Here is a 17,814-nt window from a genome sequence, read left to right on the forward strand (position 1 = left end):
AACATTGAAGCGCCTATATCGCTAATCACACCTGCTGAGCAAGTAGGCCGATGTACTGAGCCATTAAACATAGATCTTTTCGTTCCAATAATAGATTGTTTTAGGTTAACTCTTTTTCTACACACTGTTGAATCATGGAATAACTTACATGGTTTTCTGCATTCACTGCCTACTAATCAATTTCAGAAAGAACTGCCTAACCATATTAGTTGACATTCTTGTTGTGTTCATAAGTTATGTAACCTATATCGGCTGTCTATGAAATGAGATAGCAATATGTTTAAATAATTAAATAAATAAGTAAATTCATTGATTATTTACTCTGTTTTCAAAATTAATTTGACCTCATTCCTTGTATCTTAATGATCACAAGGACCATACAGATGCAGCGAAGAAAAATAATTTTCGATTCCGCACTGAGTTTTTCACGTTTGCAGATGTGAACTTCGTGCGAAAACTCCGTCAGATATGGGAACATAAATTATCTCATGTCTAGCAGGCTTGAAAAGCACCAATCAAGACACTTGAAACTTATGCCTGGTGGTACACATTGTAATAAAGAATGAAAGGAGTGAATGCACTGCATATGACGACATACTGACACCGAGCAAACATACGATGCCGTCTGGCCTCCGACTCGTTTCAGTAAAACATTTTGCTCATTTTATTGAAGCTTACCGCACAATCCCGATCGGAAGTGTTTCAAGATGTATGCGACACATTTTAAGTATCCTTACTTTCATTGGTATTTCTGCTGTTGATGGGCCTAAACTGTTAAGCAAGGGAAAACAGGACCACGTTATTTAGCACTAAGTAAGTCAAAACATACCATTTAGCTTATATTGTGGTTTTTCCCTTCTGCGTCTGGCCAAACTCAAAGCCGTCGGCGCGGAAGCTGCATCGAGTCCCCCAGAGTCTTGTCCGCGACATCAAGAGCGCTGCCAAAATGCTGCCGGACTGCTTGGCGTGGTAGCACCTGTAACACAAGTACATGTAACGCCAGCACCGCCCTCTACCTTTCCCTTTATTGCCACAGAAGGTTGTCCACGAGCGGAACAGCTTATCACGCACGAATGGCAGGCGGTGGCCGTTTCTGGAGTCGGAAGATCAGTTAGGTACACGGTTTATCCCCTTTCATGCCATCACCGGAGTCATCCTGGCCTGTGTAGTCGCTTGTCGCGAATAATTTTTATTCCCCAATTCGGGAAAATTACTAGGACATAAGTCCAACCATGATTAACTTTGCGTTCAGCTTAGGACTTTTAAACTGAAATTCTTCTTACGCAAAACCTTGCTGTACAGAACTTGTGGTCAGCATTTATCATGCACAGCTTTGATATGAGTGATCATGGACGGATCAAATGAACCAGCATTGCGCATTGGTGGCCCACGGAAACCTTTCCAAGCGGACTCCCAGACCTTCCCAGACTTTCTGGCGATGGACGCGCTGCTGTCTCGGCGACTAGCTCACGCGCAGGGCAGCAAGTATCTTTAGTACCCTTAAGATGTGTCCAGGCTGCTTTGCCTTGTTTTCTACAGAATTACGCAGGGATCAAACAAATGATATCTAAATGTTTTCATTGCAGCAATTACACATCACGAAGAACAGAACTGAGTGCCTTAAGCATACTTTTCTGTGCCTGCTTTCTTAGGGTCCGGGGCATCCGCTTGCCGGTCTTTTGCTGAGTACACTCTTAAGGGAAATTACGCCCATTGGGTCGTACCTTGCCACACAACAATGATCCTCATCTCTCTGGTCCGTATTTCCTTTCTGTAACGCTGCGAACCCGGTACTTCCATGTCATGAACGACATGCGCGTTATCAGCAAAAAAAGAGCATTCTCGACAATAAATTAGTGAAAGCAGCGTTTTCAAGAAAGAAAACGCAAGCAAGACAGCTGATTATTATTGTTGTGTGGCAAGATACGATCCAAATGGTGCACATTTGTTTAAGAGTGTAAAGTGCAGTTTACATTATCTCCAGAATGAGCCCGCTCTAGTCGGCGCGACAACCCTGGATACTGTGCCATAGCAAAAGGGGCCTATCCCAGAGACAGTATCACGCGAAGTCACGTGGGTCACGTGGCAGGAGCTTCCGTGTTTGCCGTGTGCACTGGAAGCTAGCGAAAAATTCGCTTCTCAGATTCCAACGTGACGGTTATATCTTGATATAAGCTTGATGATTGTGAAGTATGGGAGAGACGGGATGGGGTATAGGCGTGGTCGTGAATATATATATATATATACATATATATCAGGTATTCATCAGTGTATCATCAGTATATCAGTATATCATCTAGGCGATCGAGGTGGAGTATATATATATATATATATATATATTCAAACTCAATCTAACGCAACCAGAATTTACGAAGTTCCCGATTTAACGAAGTTTTTCCAGAAATAAATGGGTAAAAAAATGCTGTGATTTGTTTATATCTTGAAGTACGCGGGCTTGTCGTCGAGCGTACGCTCTAACGCTATCGCGTTAAAACATCTCGGCGCTCTAATCACGACCCCAGCTTTATTTTGACGAAGCTGCAAGCTGCGCCCAGGCACAGGCTTCGCAGACTTTTGACATGCGCAGGCGTGGGTTTGCGACAAATGCAATGCCGCCGTACCTTTTCGTTGTCACCACGTTACAGCTTTAGATTTCGAAGTGTGTGTGCGTGCGTGCGTGCGTGCGTGCGTGCGTGCGTGCGTGTGTGTGTGTGTGTGTGTGTGTGTGTGTGTGTGTGTGCGTGTGTGTGTGTGTGTGTGTGTGTGTGTGCGTGTGCGCGTGTGCGCGTGTGTGTGCGTGTGCGCGTGTGCGCGTGTGCGCGTGTGCGCGCGCGTGTGTGTGTGTGTGTGTGTGTGTGTGTGTGTGTGTGTGTGTGTGTGTGTGTGTGTGTGTGTGTGTGCGTGTGTGTGTGTGTGTGTGTGTCAGCTGATCCTCGTAGAGGCAAGATACGCGTCGAGTAAGGTCCTGAACAACACTTTGCAATTTTGATGTTCCATAGTTCTGCGAAAACCCGCAAGGTGGAGAGAGGTAATCAATAATTGAAAAATCAGACATTCACCCGTTAGCAGCAAATGCTACAAAGGGAACCCATACAGGTTCCCTAGCACTTCTCTGATTTTCCCGTTAATAATTAACACTTTGCAATGAGGCAAACGCGGTTAAAATCATAGATAGGAGACCTCAAAGACGTGCGACGAAATACCATCATCTCTCGCATTTACCTCTAAATCGCCACCGAATTCTTTTGCTGTTTTCTTCGGGCTACACTTCAGACATTCGTGTTCATCTCCCGAACGAAAGGTACAGTGGTTCGCACCAGTTTAATCTGGTTCACAGAGTTCATAGCGCTTCGCTAAAGAACCATCGCAGACGTATGCGAATCTGAGCAAGTGGCGCATCAAAGACATGTAAGCTGTATAAGCGAGACTGCGCGTCCCTCGTCGGAAGCGCTAGAGATCTGTTTGCCGGCTCTTCTTGGTGATCATTCGTCACCGATGCCCTGGCCAAACGGCCGCTTCGAGGCTTCCACGCAAGCTGTGTTGCAGGATAACGCCGCCAGCCTTTCACCGACGCAGCGGTACAAACTCTGAGCATGTAAATACGCGACATGGCAAACAAACGTTACGGGCTACCTGGCTACAAAAAGAGCGAATGAAGTTGTCTATTCGTGTGAGTTATCCGCAAGGTAACTTTTGTTATAACTGATATTGTATTTCAAAGCAAAATTTCAGGAATATGACGCAGGTTGCTTCGCTGGCTGGTTACTGATATTTGGTACCAGTCACGCCACGACACTCGGTCGTTGCACGAAAAAAGGTTGCGTAAGTTCGTCTAACAGTTTCAGAGGAAAAGAAAATCAACAGTCCTCTGCGGGAATGCGCAGGTTATTTGAACATGCTCAGAGCTGACGTTGTGTAATGCCAACGAGAGCTTTTTGGGCTTGTTGGTAGATTGCAACAGAGCAAAAGCACGAGAACTGGACACGGACGGATGGAGGAGGCAAGACACATAAGCGCTATGTTTCAACTAATGTCTCTTTGAAGCAGGGCAGTATATATATATATATATATATATATATATATATATATATTTACGTATTTATTCACAGGAACTGCGCACGTGCAACAACCATGACTTTAAAGGTTGTCTAATATGGCCCAAAGGAACGCAAGTTTTTTTCCCAATGATCCCACAGATGGCGAGCTGACGCATGCTGTGCCCATTTGTTCAGTTCTGTCTGCTGACGTGCATAATGCTTCCTTTTTTACAGGAACGCATTTCTAGACTTCGTGCTTTTACTATCACCATAAATTCAAACGCAAAGAATTCCAACACCAACAATAACACGTATGATGTATCAAACACAAGCCTGGCTTCATCACTAGTCAAAAGGGCTACAAGTGCATAATTTATCTGCAGAAATTTCACGCTTGCTCGATTGTGGCTGCTCCGCGGTCGCCACGCAGAGTCCAGAAGAGATTCGGTCAGCAGAAAAGAAGAAAAAGAAGATGCCGATTTGCGCTCGCCCCCTCTGACCACAACTGGCCCTTTACAAATTGACAGTGCACCATAGGACGCCCAACAGCTGTATCATACTTTAAATATGTAACCTTCCTAATGAGTAAACATACTTCACACGCTTTATTTTGATATATTGTGTAGTGGTAAGAAGGCGTTACTCAATCATTCATGTACCGCGCACGTATATGGCGGCGTTGTAGTGCCACCACTGACCCATTGGGAGCTAAGTTTAGTCTTGCGCGCAGCCTTCAGAAAGGCGCAGCTCAGAAGTGCATTTGTTCATCCGAGCAGGAGTGGTCGCATTTGAGGAAGCTCACTGTGCCATAATAGGAATAATTCGTCAAACTGGAAGTGTTGTTTATCAAGAGTTGTAGGGCCTTCAAATGAGCAATCCGTCACAATCCGTCAGAGTGAAATTCACGCTTGCAAGGCTCTGTTCCGGGATACACTCACATGATATATTCTTTCTGTGCAAAACAAAACAAAACAAAAAAAATGACTATCTTGGTTGTATGTAAAAGCGTCGTTTTCTTGTATTATTTTTACTTCTTTCTACGGCAAGTTTTGGTAGCCAAGTGGTGCCCGAGGGCACTGGCTTCATCCTGAACGACCAGATGGACGACTTCTCAACGCCGGGGCTAATCAACGCTTACGGCATAAGCCCTTCGCCCGTGAACTTCATCAAGCCAGGAAAAAGACCTCAGTCCTCGATGGTCCCCACCATAATCCTTGACAAGGACAAAAATCCAGAAATGTGCGTTGGTGGATCCGGAGGGTCCCGCATCACCAGCGGCGTGGGCTTGGTAAGTAGCCAAGTATAATAGTACAGGTGTGTTATCTAGCTACACGATGATGCGATGAAATGGAAATCGTCATGGCTGGCTACAAGAACGCCTTTTGTGAGTGCACTGAGCGAAGAAAAGAGAGAGCACCTAGCATCCACCCTTTCCCAGAAAGTACGTCTAAGCGCGCACCGTTACCACTTTTATTCACAGCATTCGTACATCTTTCGCAAATTTTTGGGCAGCTCGAGCTGCAGCTGTGCGGCCCATATCAACGCAGGGGGCAGTTAACGTAGCCGTATATTCCACGATAAGCCAAGCTTTCCAATATGACAGTGGTCGCGCAAAGCGATCACTTCACTTCATCGCTTCGTTCAGCATTTATATTGATCCTATAGATGAGACAAAAAAATGTTATCGTGAGCACAAAAAGCTGCTAAGTAACAGCTTTACAGGATGCTTGTCTCGAGTAACTAGGCAGTGCAATAAGCAATCGCACAATGAGTAAAACAATTTGAGACGATCACAGACCTTAGACTGCCCATGACAAAACGTTAATATACACATCGAGCATAATAATGAAGTACGAAGTCATCATCATCATCAGCCTGGTTACGCCCACTGCAGGGCAAAGGCCTCTCCCATACTTCTCCAACAACCGCGGTCATGTGCTAATTGTGGCCATGTCGTCCCTGCAAACTTCTTAATCTCATCCGCCCACCTAACTTTCTTCCGCCCCCTTCTACTTTTCCCTTTCCTTGGAATCCAGTCCGTAACCCTTAATGACCATCGGTTATCTTCCGTCCTCATTAGATGTCCTGCCCATGCCCATTTCTTTTTCTTGATTTCAACTAAGATGTCATTAACTCGCCTTTGTTCCCTCACCCAATCTGCTCCATTCTTTTCCCTTAATGTTACACCCATCATTCTTCTTTCCATAGCTCGTTGCGTTGTCCTCAATTTAAATAGAACCCTTTTCGTAAGCCTCCAGGTTTCTGCCCCGTAGGTGAGTACTGGTAAGACACAGCTATTATACACTTTTCTCTTGAGAGATAATGGCAACCTGCTGTTCATGATCTGAGAACGCCTGCCATACGCACCCCAGCCCATTCTCATTTTTCTGATTATTTCCGTCTCATGATTCGGATCCGCCGTCACTACCTGCCCTAAGTAGATGTATTCCCTTACCACTTCCAGTGCCTCACTACCTATTGTAAATTGCTGTTCTCTTCCGAGACTGTTAAAAATTACTTTAGTTTTCTGCACGTAGGAAGTATTGAAAGGGAAAAAATTCTCATCCATCTGAAGGTAGCGCATACATACAAAGGAAACTCATATGGGTTTCTCGGTAAAAAGCTTCACAGTTGAGGGAAAAATTGTCCTGGTCGAGGATTCCAACCTGGGACCGCCGCCTTTCCATGGAGGAGAGGTGGTGTTCTGCCATCTGAGCTTACTTACCTAAATTACAAACGTAACTCTTATACGCGATGAAACACAGAAACTGACATAATGCAAGCTATTCCCAAGTCGTGGTGCAGGAGGCTACTACAATCATGCTCCTTTAGTACACGTGCTTCTTATTCTATAGATATGAATGCCATTGCAGGCACATTCGATCGGAGTGCCATTTTTAAGACGCAGTTGTGGCTGCCTGCTGCGTCTAGGCATCTCAGCGAAGGTTGGTTTCGGTCTTCGACGCTACCGCATTTAATACCTGTTAAGCCTGGGTCACGCAGCATTCTTACGTCCTAACGAATCTTTGTCGCACATAGCCAGGGCGCCTAAGACGACTCAGCTCCACCTTTGAAAAGGCAGCAGCGGCAGAAATGTAGTTCACTGCCAATTGAATGACGGTACCTTAGAATGGTCGTTGTGGCTCGAATGCTGTCATGGAGACTAAGACAGCGCCTAGGATAACGACACAAACTGCATGGTTCGCGCAGACTAACCCCACTATCTTGTATGCCACTGAGCTATTGTAAATAACCTGCAGGTTTATTTTATAGCTCTCTTCTTCCTGCAACTTGTTGGTGAAGGTGTTGGCCTTTCTGCACGTCAAAACGAAGTTACGCAGTGGTCCCTCTTTGGCTGCGACTGCAAAGCGAATTGAAAGGGAGAACGCTGCAAACACTTTAATCGTCGCGCCTGCCGTCATCCTGGCGCAGTGGTGAGATACAGACATCTTTTCCAGCACTGGAAGCGCTGGTGTTAAAACTGGCTTCAGATGAAAGAACGCTTAAACTTGCACTAGAGTGGGGGCCTGGCTCCTATATGCTAGTTAACCTGGCCTTCTGCCCCAAGGATACGGTACGGGTCTGGTTGGAGAGCTCACAGGAAGTGCTCACCAGCTAGGCCCTGTAGAAACGGAAGCTAGAGCCGTAGTTCGGCAAGCCTGTTGGCTGCCAGCGTACAGCGGAGAAAGACCTCACATTGCGCGTTAAGGTTTGCACCTAGTCGTACCTGACGTACATCCGAGAAGTGCTTGCTCTTTGCTGCAAAACTAATGAACAGATACCGAACTGGAAAGGTCGCACAAGTCCTTATTCGGGTGGCTGACCGCGCATTTAATCGGTGCACTTGTAAGCCTTCATCGACAGTGCAGAATGTCATATCTAAATTGCGCCGCTTCGAATAAGTGACGAGATACTTCACTTTACTTCACTCTAAAAAAGTTTACACCCTTTGACGGCTTATCTTGGCCCAAAACAATAATCATCATCTGCCTTGCTTGCGTTTCCTTTCTCGAAAACTCAGCGCTCTCTACCTTCCTGTCAAGAAAGCTGTGACACGCTGATAACGCGCAAGCCGTTCGTGACTTGGAAGTATTGGGCTCGCAGCGTTCCTGAAAGGAAATGTGGGCAAGACAGATGACAGTTATCGTTGTGCGACAAGGTACGACCCGAAGGGCGTAAAAATTTTAAAGAGTTTCCGCCTTAGAGAATAGTCGTACTTCGCTTGTGCCAATTGCATACGACAGTCTCTTAAGCATCGTACACCGGGAGACTGAAGGCTGCATCTCCAGATTCTCCATAGGTCAATGGTATAGATGATTTCCAAGAAACAATTTCATTAATCCAGATGAGTGTCCGTCAGGCATTGGCGATGGTTGGACTTCATTCAAATTATTTCGTCAACAGACCAGTAAAGTTTCGTTCGTTCTCTGTCCTCGCTTCACCGCTGGAACTTGAAGCTTCTCGGACGATGATCGGCAGTTGTTGATCAAACGCAGGCAGGAAGCGATGAGATCAGATGTACAAGAAATATTTATAGGTAAACTTTTCTATATACATGGCAGGTAAAACAAATACATTACAAACTTGAACAATTGAGAAACAAAGTCTCACTCTTCGACTGTCTCAATGACTGTTAGAGCCCAGACTCGTTTTAACGTGCATAGTACGGAGGCTCACTGATCTATCAGCAATCCTGATTTCAGCCAAGTCTGAGGGACAGCATGTCGTCCCGATTTTTATAGCTCAATTACACAAAGAAAAAAAAAGGCGGTAGGGCCGTTGGCCCGTCCCACAGGTTCAGTAGCCAATCAGAGTCAGCCGTTTGTTAAGCCACAACCCACAGGGATGGGCTTACTCTTCAAAATAAACATATTGGCAAACAAAGCTCTTTTCCTTCTTCCCGAAAACTCCGATGCCCTCTCATCTCTTCGTAGTTAGTGACGGGCTCAGCAAAACACGCCAGGCCCGAACAAGTTATCGCTAGACCGCCTCAAATCCCAAGGGCGTCTCTGGGCGCAACTGTCTCGGAAGCAGGGGCATCGATACCACGTAGTGCGGCCGTACTCAAAGTTTGTCCGCGTGGGAGACTGATGGCCCTCCTTGTCCTTCAAACTTATTGTCTACAAGACAAAGTTCTCCGAGTGCGTGTTTCCAAGACGCCGTCGTCCGAATGCACTCTTTACGTGTGCACCGCATTCCTACAGCGTGCACTGTAAGCTGGCCTTCGACACCACACAGGCAGTCGCACCCAACAACAAGGCTGGCGATTGCGTTCCGGACGCGTAGAAGATTAGGTCCATGCTCACTGCATGCGGAACGGGGTCAGAGTTGCTAAGTCCTTCTTAACCTCGGCGGCGCCTCCAATTAGTCAGGCACTCGGGAGCCCCACCCACAATACCCTGTACAGCGGTCCCTTTCAAGGCTGGTCTGTGTGGACTCGTGTGACCGTTGGCGGACTGCCAACACCGTGCGCACAATGCCGACTTCCCGGAATCGGCACTCGCCCTCCTGGCACCGGCCGCGACGCGTCACCCAACACCGCGCGGTGCCTGTGACCCCACATAACACAGCAACTGTCGCCCGACTGACACGGGGGCAAGTGGACCCCCTCTCTATACACAAAGCACGTGGCCGATTCGTCACACTTAAGAACACGAACAATCAGAGCGACCTTACACGTCCCTCCTAAAGAGTATACTGGGCTCACAATGTGCCCAGCTATACTACAAGAGCCAAAGGGCGCTGTATCCTAGAATTTAGGCTCTGAAAGTTCCGTCAAAGAAAATTGACATACGCTGCCCAACACGGGTGCTGCGGAGTCCGTAAGGAACAGGAAAATGAACTGAAAGGACCACGAAAAAAAAACACAATTTTCTCACAGCGATAAAAGAAAAGCGCGAAAGCTCAACACATTCATGACAGTGAGCATGCAAAAGAAACACTCATGTATGTACAGGAACACTCCAACGCACTGCACGGCACAACAGCAGCAAAGTAACATATGCAGGTTATATACATAGTATGTCCACACTCTTATAACCCTCACACACATGGACGACAACAACCACAGAAAGTTCCATCAAGGCTGAACTGTCCCACGCACACGTCCTTCGGGTGAACGGGAACATTCACGCCTGACCCAGCTGGCATGGCTGTTTTAGAGCGCAGCTCTTTGGCGTCCGTTCCTGGGTTTCGCGTCGTCGTCGGCGTTGTCGTCGGCCTCGTAACCAGCTCCGCCCCCCTTTCATCCCCCCAGCGCTAGCAGCGACCGACTGATACCCGTGGATGCCGCTGACGCCGCTAGAGAGTCAAGGTAACGTGACTGCATAGAACACCGTCGCCGCCATGCAGAAAGAGGAGGAAAGGGTCCCCCCCCCCTGTTCTTGTGTGGCGGATAGGGTGCTCTTCAGTTGCCGACGCGCCGGTTATTTCACGTAGGCCCCGGCACGCCGACGAATACGTGACCACCTTCCCACGGCTAGACCTGGTTCTTAGCGCTGCGGAAGCGAGGGTATCATATTGTTTGTGTCGGCATCGGCGGCGTTGTCCCTGAAACCAACTCCGCAGCTGGGGTTGACTCACTATCGGCGTCAGCGGCATCAGTCAGTCGCTGCTATCTCTTCCCTCCTCCCTTTATCGTGTTGTCCGCTTGCTGCGCGCGCTTCTGCCCCCATCGTTTGCCGCTGGGTGTACACGCCGCCCCCCTCCCCTCTCTTCCTGCGAGTCTCCGGTTGTCAAAGCGCCGGCTCGAACTTAATTCCTTTCTTCGCTCCTCCTCCAATGCAACCCCTGTGCGGTGGCAATCAGAGAGCCAGATCGGTGGCGGCGGATCTGTATATGTGCACCGCCCGAGCCGAAATTGCCGCTGCCGTTCGCCCTGTGCGGTGGCAATCAGAGAGCCAGATCGGTGGCGGCGGATCTGTATATGTGCACCGCCCGAGCCGAAATTGCCGCTGCCGTTCGCCCTGCGCGGTGGCAATCAGAGAGCCAGATCGGTGGCGGCGGATCTGTATATGTGCACCGCCCGAGCCGAAATTGCCGCTGCCGTTCGCCACTGCGAAATTATCTGCCAGTTCTTTCTGAGCCATGAGCGAGACGACCGATGGAAGTCCTCCGTCTGCTGCTGCTGCTGCTGCTGCTAAACGAGCTGCCAGAGCAGAGGCCCAGCGCCGTCGCCGTCAGAATCCAGAGGTGCGTGCCGCCGAAGCAGAAGCTTACCTAGTGGAGTCTTTGTTAAAGGAATACGTGTGAAAAATAAAAAAAAAATTCTGTGATAGCGCATACATGTGTTGCTCGATTTCTTTGCCTCAATCTATCGAAAAGGTGAAACAGCTTATTTGCTGCGCTCAAATTTCGCATTAGGAAGTAACGTAATCGTCGGTAATTTTTTTGTCTATCCTTTCTTTTCTGCTCTTTACTCGATTATCTCCCATGAACGATTCGAGAGCCTTGATAATGCATCAACATTGGCGTTACATGTTCCTTTCCGGTGACGCACCGTTACATTGTAGCGCTGTAGTGAAAGCGTCCATCTTGGTAACTTGTCCCCCTGCGGGGTGCTGGTTGTCAAATATGACAATGGGTTATGATCAGAGACAACATTCACCACTGCTCCGAAAAGCCAGTAGTCAAATTTCTTGAGTGCCCAAATAATAGCAAAGGCTTCTCTCTCTATAGTCGACCAGCGCGCCTGTGTCGGGTTAAAGCGATGGCTAGGAAAAGCGATCGGCTTTTCTTTTCCGTCCGCTGACATTTGAGCTAAACAGGCACCAGCCACCGTCGCCGACGCATCAGTGGATAGCCGGTACGGCTGATGAGGCTCAGGAGTGTTCATGGCGACAGCCAGACAGAGAGTTAACTTTTGACTTTCGAACGCGCACTGCGCATCTTCCAACCATGGAATTGAATTAGGAACCCCTCGCCTTGTCAAAGTTGTAAGCGGGCTCCCCGCGTCGGCGTAGTTCTCTCTCAGAGTTGAGGGCACCGCAATTTCACTCGTCCAAGTTTGCTGCAACATTGATAGGGACCCATTTGGGTTTCTACCGTACAATGGCCTGAACGGTGCCACCCCAGTGGTATCATGCGGCACTTCGTGATACGCCCACAGAACAAATGGGATCAGCTTGTACCACTTTCTTCGGTCCCGTTCCATTACATGATACAACATATTTTTGAGGACTCTGTTCCATCTCTCAACCACTCCGTTGCCCTCAGGGTGTTCGGCAGTGGAGAACCTGGGTGAACAGCCCAGTTTTTCTAACAACAACTGTGTCAGTTGAGATTTAAAGTTAGTACCTTGGTCTGAACAGATCGTTCCCGGCACTCCAGTACGACTGAAAATTTCCAGTAAAGCCTCGCATGTGGCCCTCGCTGTCAGGGATCGGAGCGGCACTGCCTCATTGCGTCTTTCTTCTGGTAGGACCAGTTGTCTCACTTTGACTCCCGCTAAGGAATCCCAATGGTACAAAAGTCCATCTGACACGAACATGCTAGCTTTTCCATTTCTCGCATCATACGAGGCCTTTTTCAGGCTTTCATCGGCTATCTGAGCAGCTCGAAATTCCTCCCGCTGACTGTGCACCCCAGTGACTTCTTGTATGAGACTATGCTCTTGCAATTTAGGGATTTCATCTGTCGTTTCTTCGAAACTTAGACCGCAGTCTGGCTCAGTGTTATCGACCATTTCAACTGATCGGACCCCAACGGAATTGGCCACCCGCGGAATATTTTCTCCTGCAAACTCCTCTTTTTCATGCGCCCGTAGTAGTTCCCAATCTCCCTTTGACAGCAGGCAGTCAACCCCGTTTGCAAGTTCGTCTGTAACCGCGCACACGAGATCGATCCTCTGCGGTTGTATCACAGCCCCTGGGCGATGCATGCCTACGGGCAGCGTAGCTAGGTTAGCTCGAATGGTATTTCCAAATGCCGACTCGAGTCTTACTGTTTCAGAGCGACCTTACAAGACCTATTTAACGATCTGCCGGCCTGCATGGTCGAACTCAAAGCCTATACTTTCATTCTCGCTAACACAACCCGGAATACTAATGACGCTCCCTTGATTATAGGCCTATACGAAGTTTTTACGTGAATGCCTTACATATTTTTCCTTTTATGTAATTTATGTTATTTATGTTACTTTATGTAATTTTATGTAATCCTTGCGTAATGTTTTATGTAACTTCCTCTTCAAGAACCGTGCTGCACCATGCGGGCTTCCGCAGAACTGATTGGTCATATTGAGTGTCTCTGCGCTTGAAGTTTTCAATTAATTCGTCCTCTCACGATGATCTGTTACAGCCCCCTGGTGAGTTCAGGTAGTAGAGCGACGGCTCCGAAAAGGCTTTCGTCCCGGGTTGAAGTCCAACACGGTCAGACTAAACGTTTTGTCTTTCATGAGACCTGTTCCACCTTGTGTGCTTCCGCAGAATTGATTTGCCGTATCCAACTAATATTACGTGGGTTGCTTGGGTCACTGTTGCTTGACACCGTACTCCTGTTTTGTTTCATTCCTTGGAGCATTGCACCTACGAAAAAAATTTGGGCCTTGATTTCTTGTCTGCCAACTTGACCCTCAGTGTCCGTTCTGCTGGAGTCGTGCAACGTTCCCTGCGATATTCCTATGTTACAAGAAACGCCACGCGATCACATTGTAACAATGATTACGCGGGGGAAAATGTTCCTCAGAAAAAGGTAATGTACAAGTGTAAATGTGACGCTTACGCTCTCGATCCTGCGCTGAGTCGACTGTGTTCAACTGGTTAAGTTCGCCTACCTTTCCAAGCCGTGCCTTATATTGCCGTTTTGCCCGTACCACCTGTCGCGGACGGCGACTACATTTCAAGTCCTAAGACTACCGTCCTGCTTTCGCATGTTGCATTCCCGCCCATCATAATAACTGTCAAATAAAATGCAACCGATCTTGATGTGGTTAATTTGAACTATGCTCGCAAACACTTTTTTCTAGGTGTCATAAGAGGCCAACGAACAAAAACAAGGACAACACAGGGAAATTACTTGCACTTAATAATTGAAATAAAGAAATGATAAATTATTGGAACTGAAAGGGGATGAAAAAGCAACTTGCAGCAGGTGGGGAACGTTACCATGTCTTCGCATTACGCATGCGATGTTCTACCAATTCTTTTTGTTAGAACATCGCACGCGTAATGTGAAGACGTGGGATCGTCCCCTACCTGCGGCAAGTTGTTTTACAGCGAAGCTGTATACCTCTACCGTCCAAGGAACTTTTCGTGTCGTCAGCAAGAAACTCCCCATACGTGGGCCGCTCCCGAATATAGTGCAATGCCGTGCCGACCCGCGGCGGAGGTGAAGCAGGTGTTTTTTCATCCACTTTCACTTCCATTAATTTATCATTTCTTTAATTCAATTATTCATTACAAGTAATTTCCCCTGTGTTGTCCTTGGTGTCTGCTTGTTGGCCTCTTATGATAACATTAAGAAATTGGGCCCCTCGTTAACCCCTTTCATCTCATTTTTCCTGGGTTTGTCACTTGAGATCTTCGAGCCGGCCAGCGACTACAATATTTGGGCGTTTAACTGGTGAAACTTTATTGCCTATCATAAATTTTACGGGTTCAAAACCTCAAGCATCAGATCTCTACACGGCAGAGACCACTCCCGACCTTCGACCCCAGCTTTGTATCGTAGGGGCCCGGCGGTATGAATGGTACAGTTCTGAGGTCAAATTTTTTATTGCAACAGCAATTAAATGGACACTCCAAACGCATTCTTTTCGTCGGCGTCGCCATGATGTTCGGCATAAAGTCCAAGGGCAACAACACCATCACCGTGCATCGTATGTGTATGTGCGAATGACAGCATGCGAGGGAAGCCGACGATCGCGGCTCAATCTGGCGCGCGCGAAGGAAGAAAGCGTGGAGCAAACGCGCCGTATTCCGTCGCGCGAAAGCCCGTGGGGGCATGGAGAAAGGGCGGGGGATGCAAAGGGCGGGTGTTGTGCTCCGGCAGCAACTGTGCATTTCGCGACCGGGCGCAAGGGCAACTGACGATCGCCGCTCAATGTCGCGCACCATATATGGAGGAAAGCCGGGAGGTCGCACGGAAGGGAGGGGTGGGTGGGGGCGGCCTTGATTCCGCCAACATGTGCCTACTTTGCACCGCCGCGCGTGGTCGCGCGCGCCGTATCATGAAGGGATCTGCAAGCGGGTCATTCCTTTGTGCGCGCTGTTTTCTCGTCGCTTTTGTGTTGGAGTGATAAGACCACACGAAGCTCACTTCGCTTCAGCAGAACTGATAGATGGGCGAGTTAGTACTTTGCTTGCTGCTGCTGCCGCACTTGCTCACACCAGCGTTTCGACAGCGAGTGTCCTCGCTCATCGATTGTGATTTGTTCATGCTTGCTTGTGCGCGCTGACACCATGCTTGTTAATTCAGTTAGCGAATGTTTTCAAGTCTATGTGACCGATAAAACTACAATATCCTTGCATCGTATAGCTGTCTACTATATTGCTATCGCAATCGATGCTTCGCCTTTCAGGCGAAACTGCGACTTTTTGCCCCATCACATTCATACGAGTTTAGCTGTTCTAAATATAAGTCAGAGAGTTGGCTACGATAACACACCTTTCCTTAAAGTACGTTGGAGAAGCTTTGAAAACTGCAATTCACAAACAACAAGATGCGCTGACTGCACCCATTCTTTTGGCAGGAGTGGGACGTAACGTTGGAGGAATAAGACACATGATACAATGCTGTGACTATTTGTCTACTTAATGGTATACTTGGGTAGGTCGGTCTTGAAAGCAACAGAAGGACCTCTATCTTAGATTCCCCTGACACGTGTGGGCCTGGCCAGCTCTGGCATGAATTGGATAAAAACTCGGCGCGACAGAGACAAGGACAATTAGAAACACAAAGCTACATCACAAGCGCTGACTAATAACTGCACAAATAACAATTTGCACTAAGACTCGTCTTTTAACCGCGCAGATGTTTACCATGTCACACCACCAGGTACCAAAGATGGCCGCTGCTGAGCACAAGCTCGCGGGATCAAATCACGGCCACCGCGGCCGCATTTCGATGGGGGCGAACTGCAAAAAATCCCGTGGACATTAAAAAACTCCATGTGGTCAAAATTATTCCGTAGTGCCCCACTACGGTGTGCCTCATAATCATATGTTGGTTTTGGCATGTAACACCCGATAATTTAATTAAGGTGGGAAGACATGTTCGAAGTATATCCAAATCCAAATACCGAACTTGCACGGGTGTATCGGACTAAACCACCAACAACAACAACGATGAAACACGTTCATCAAATTTTTTATTCGTACTATCGTCTTTCGAGAAATACACTGCTTCATTTGGGTGACTGCGTAGTAACACAAACAACCAAAGAACAAACGAGCAACGCCCAAAAGAAAACTATACCCCCCACCCCACCCCCTTCGTCACTGACCTTAAGTAAATTTCTGGGTTTCAAATGGGGTGCAATGAGTGCAACATGATAAATCGTGTCGTGGTATCATTGCACACTGTGATTGGCACTAAGATCGTAGCTTCGTGTGTCTCCTGATATGTCCATAGATTTTCGTGATTGCTGGGTGACTTGGATAGTTTCACAAAATAAAGTTTGATTACCCACAAATACAGCGATGGTGTATTTGACAATAATCCTCGATGGTTTCTGTGACAATTTTTTTATATACATTAGTAGCAAACTTGAACAGCACAGTTTCAGGTTTATGTATCTGCCTTTCATTTGGAAATGTTAGCTTATTTGATGTGTAGGAAGCTTGAAGACATTAGTTATATCTTTGTCCTGTGTTGCCAATAATGCTGATAAGATAAGCAGACAAAATCAACTGGCTATTCAGAGCAAACACGGATGCTTTCCATGATAGCGTATAAGCTAGCTGTGCCTTTATACAATTAGCCTCATGCACAGTGTTTTAACATGCGGGGTTTCGTATATACACCTGCAACGTTGTTCTACGCTTGGAGAATTCGCTTCGGAAGGTAATGATTATAAACATTACTTTGTGTATATCTTAGTCAAATAGACAACAGCTTATATGCATGTTATATAAAATACGCATGGTATATAAAATGGTGTGTGAATATAAATACCTAGGCGTTTACTTTTGCCCCTCTTTATCATGGAATCGGCACGTGGATTAAACCGTAGGCAAAGCTTGACGGAGCTTTGGATTTTTACGACGAAATACACGTGCGTTTTCACAACAAACCGATAGTTACTATATACATAATGGGTAAGATCTGCGCTCGAATACGCATACTCTGTGTGGGACCCTTCATCAATAACTAACAAAGAAAGATAACACGATCTTGGCTAGTAGCGCGAAGTGAACACGGACACAGAAAGGAACAGACAGGACGAGCGCTGTGTCCGACGTGAACACTTCAGTGTTCATGCTCACTTCGCGCTACTAGCCAAGATCATGTTACAGTACCAACTCACTCAACTGTCTATCCTTTTAACAAAGAAAGACTAGAAAAACTTCAGTCCATGGCGGCAAGATACGTACCAGATATAGCAATGTATGACAGACAGTTTAGTGCAACTAAAGCTAAGGCAATGCTAAACTGGCAATCTCTCCAGCAGCGAAGAGCGTCGCTTCGAGTGAAGCTTTTACACAGCATATGCCACTCTCATACTCGAATTCCGCGTGACGTGTACATAAACCAGCCTCACTACACATCAGCACGCAAATATCATGAACAGAGGATAACAGAATACAAATGTAGTACATCGGCCTTTAGTAGCTCTTTT

General features: G+C 47.2%; 1 protein-coding gene across 1 annotated transcript in view; it reads left to right on the forward strand.

Moving 5' to 3' along the window:
- LOC142570588 (scoloptoxin SSD14-like) overlaps positions 1-17,814 on the forward strand; it is a 118,596-nt gene that overhangs the window by 94,523 nt on the left and 6,259 nt on the right. Inside the window, exon 9 of the mRNA XM_075678959.1 lies at positions 5,085-5,325. Within this exon, the coding sequence (XP_075535074.1) occupies positions 5,085-5,325 (241 nt within the window). The remainder of the gene's footprint in view (positions 1-5,084; positions 5,326-17,814) is intronic.

The sequence above is a fragment of the Dermacentor variabilis genome, chromosome 2 (genome assembly GCF_050947875.1).
Source record: "Dermacentor variabilis isolate Ectoservices chromosome 2, ASM5094787v1, whole genome shotgun sequence".
NCBI lineage: Eukaryota > Metazoa > Arthropoda > Arachnida > Ixodida > Ixodidae > Dermacentor > Dermacentor variabilis.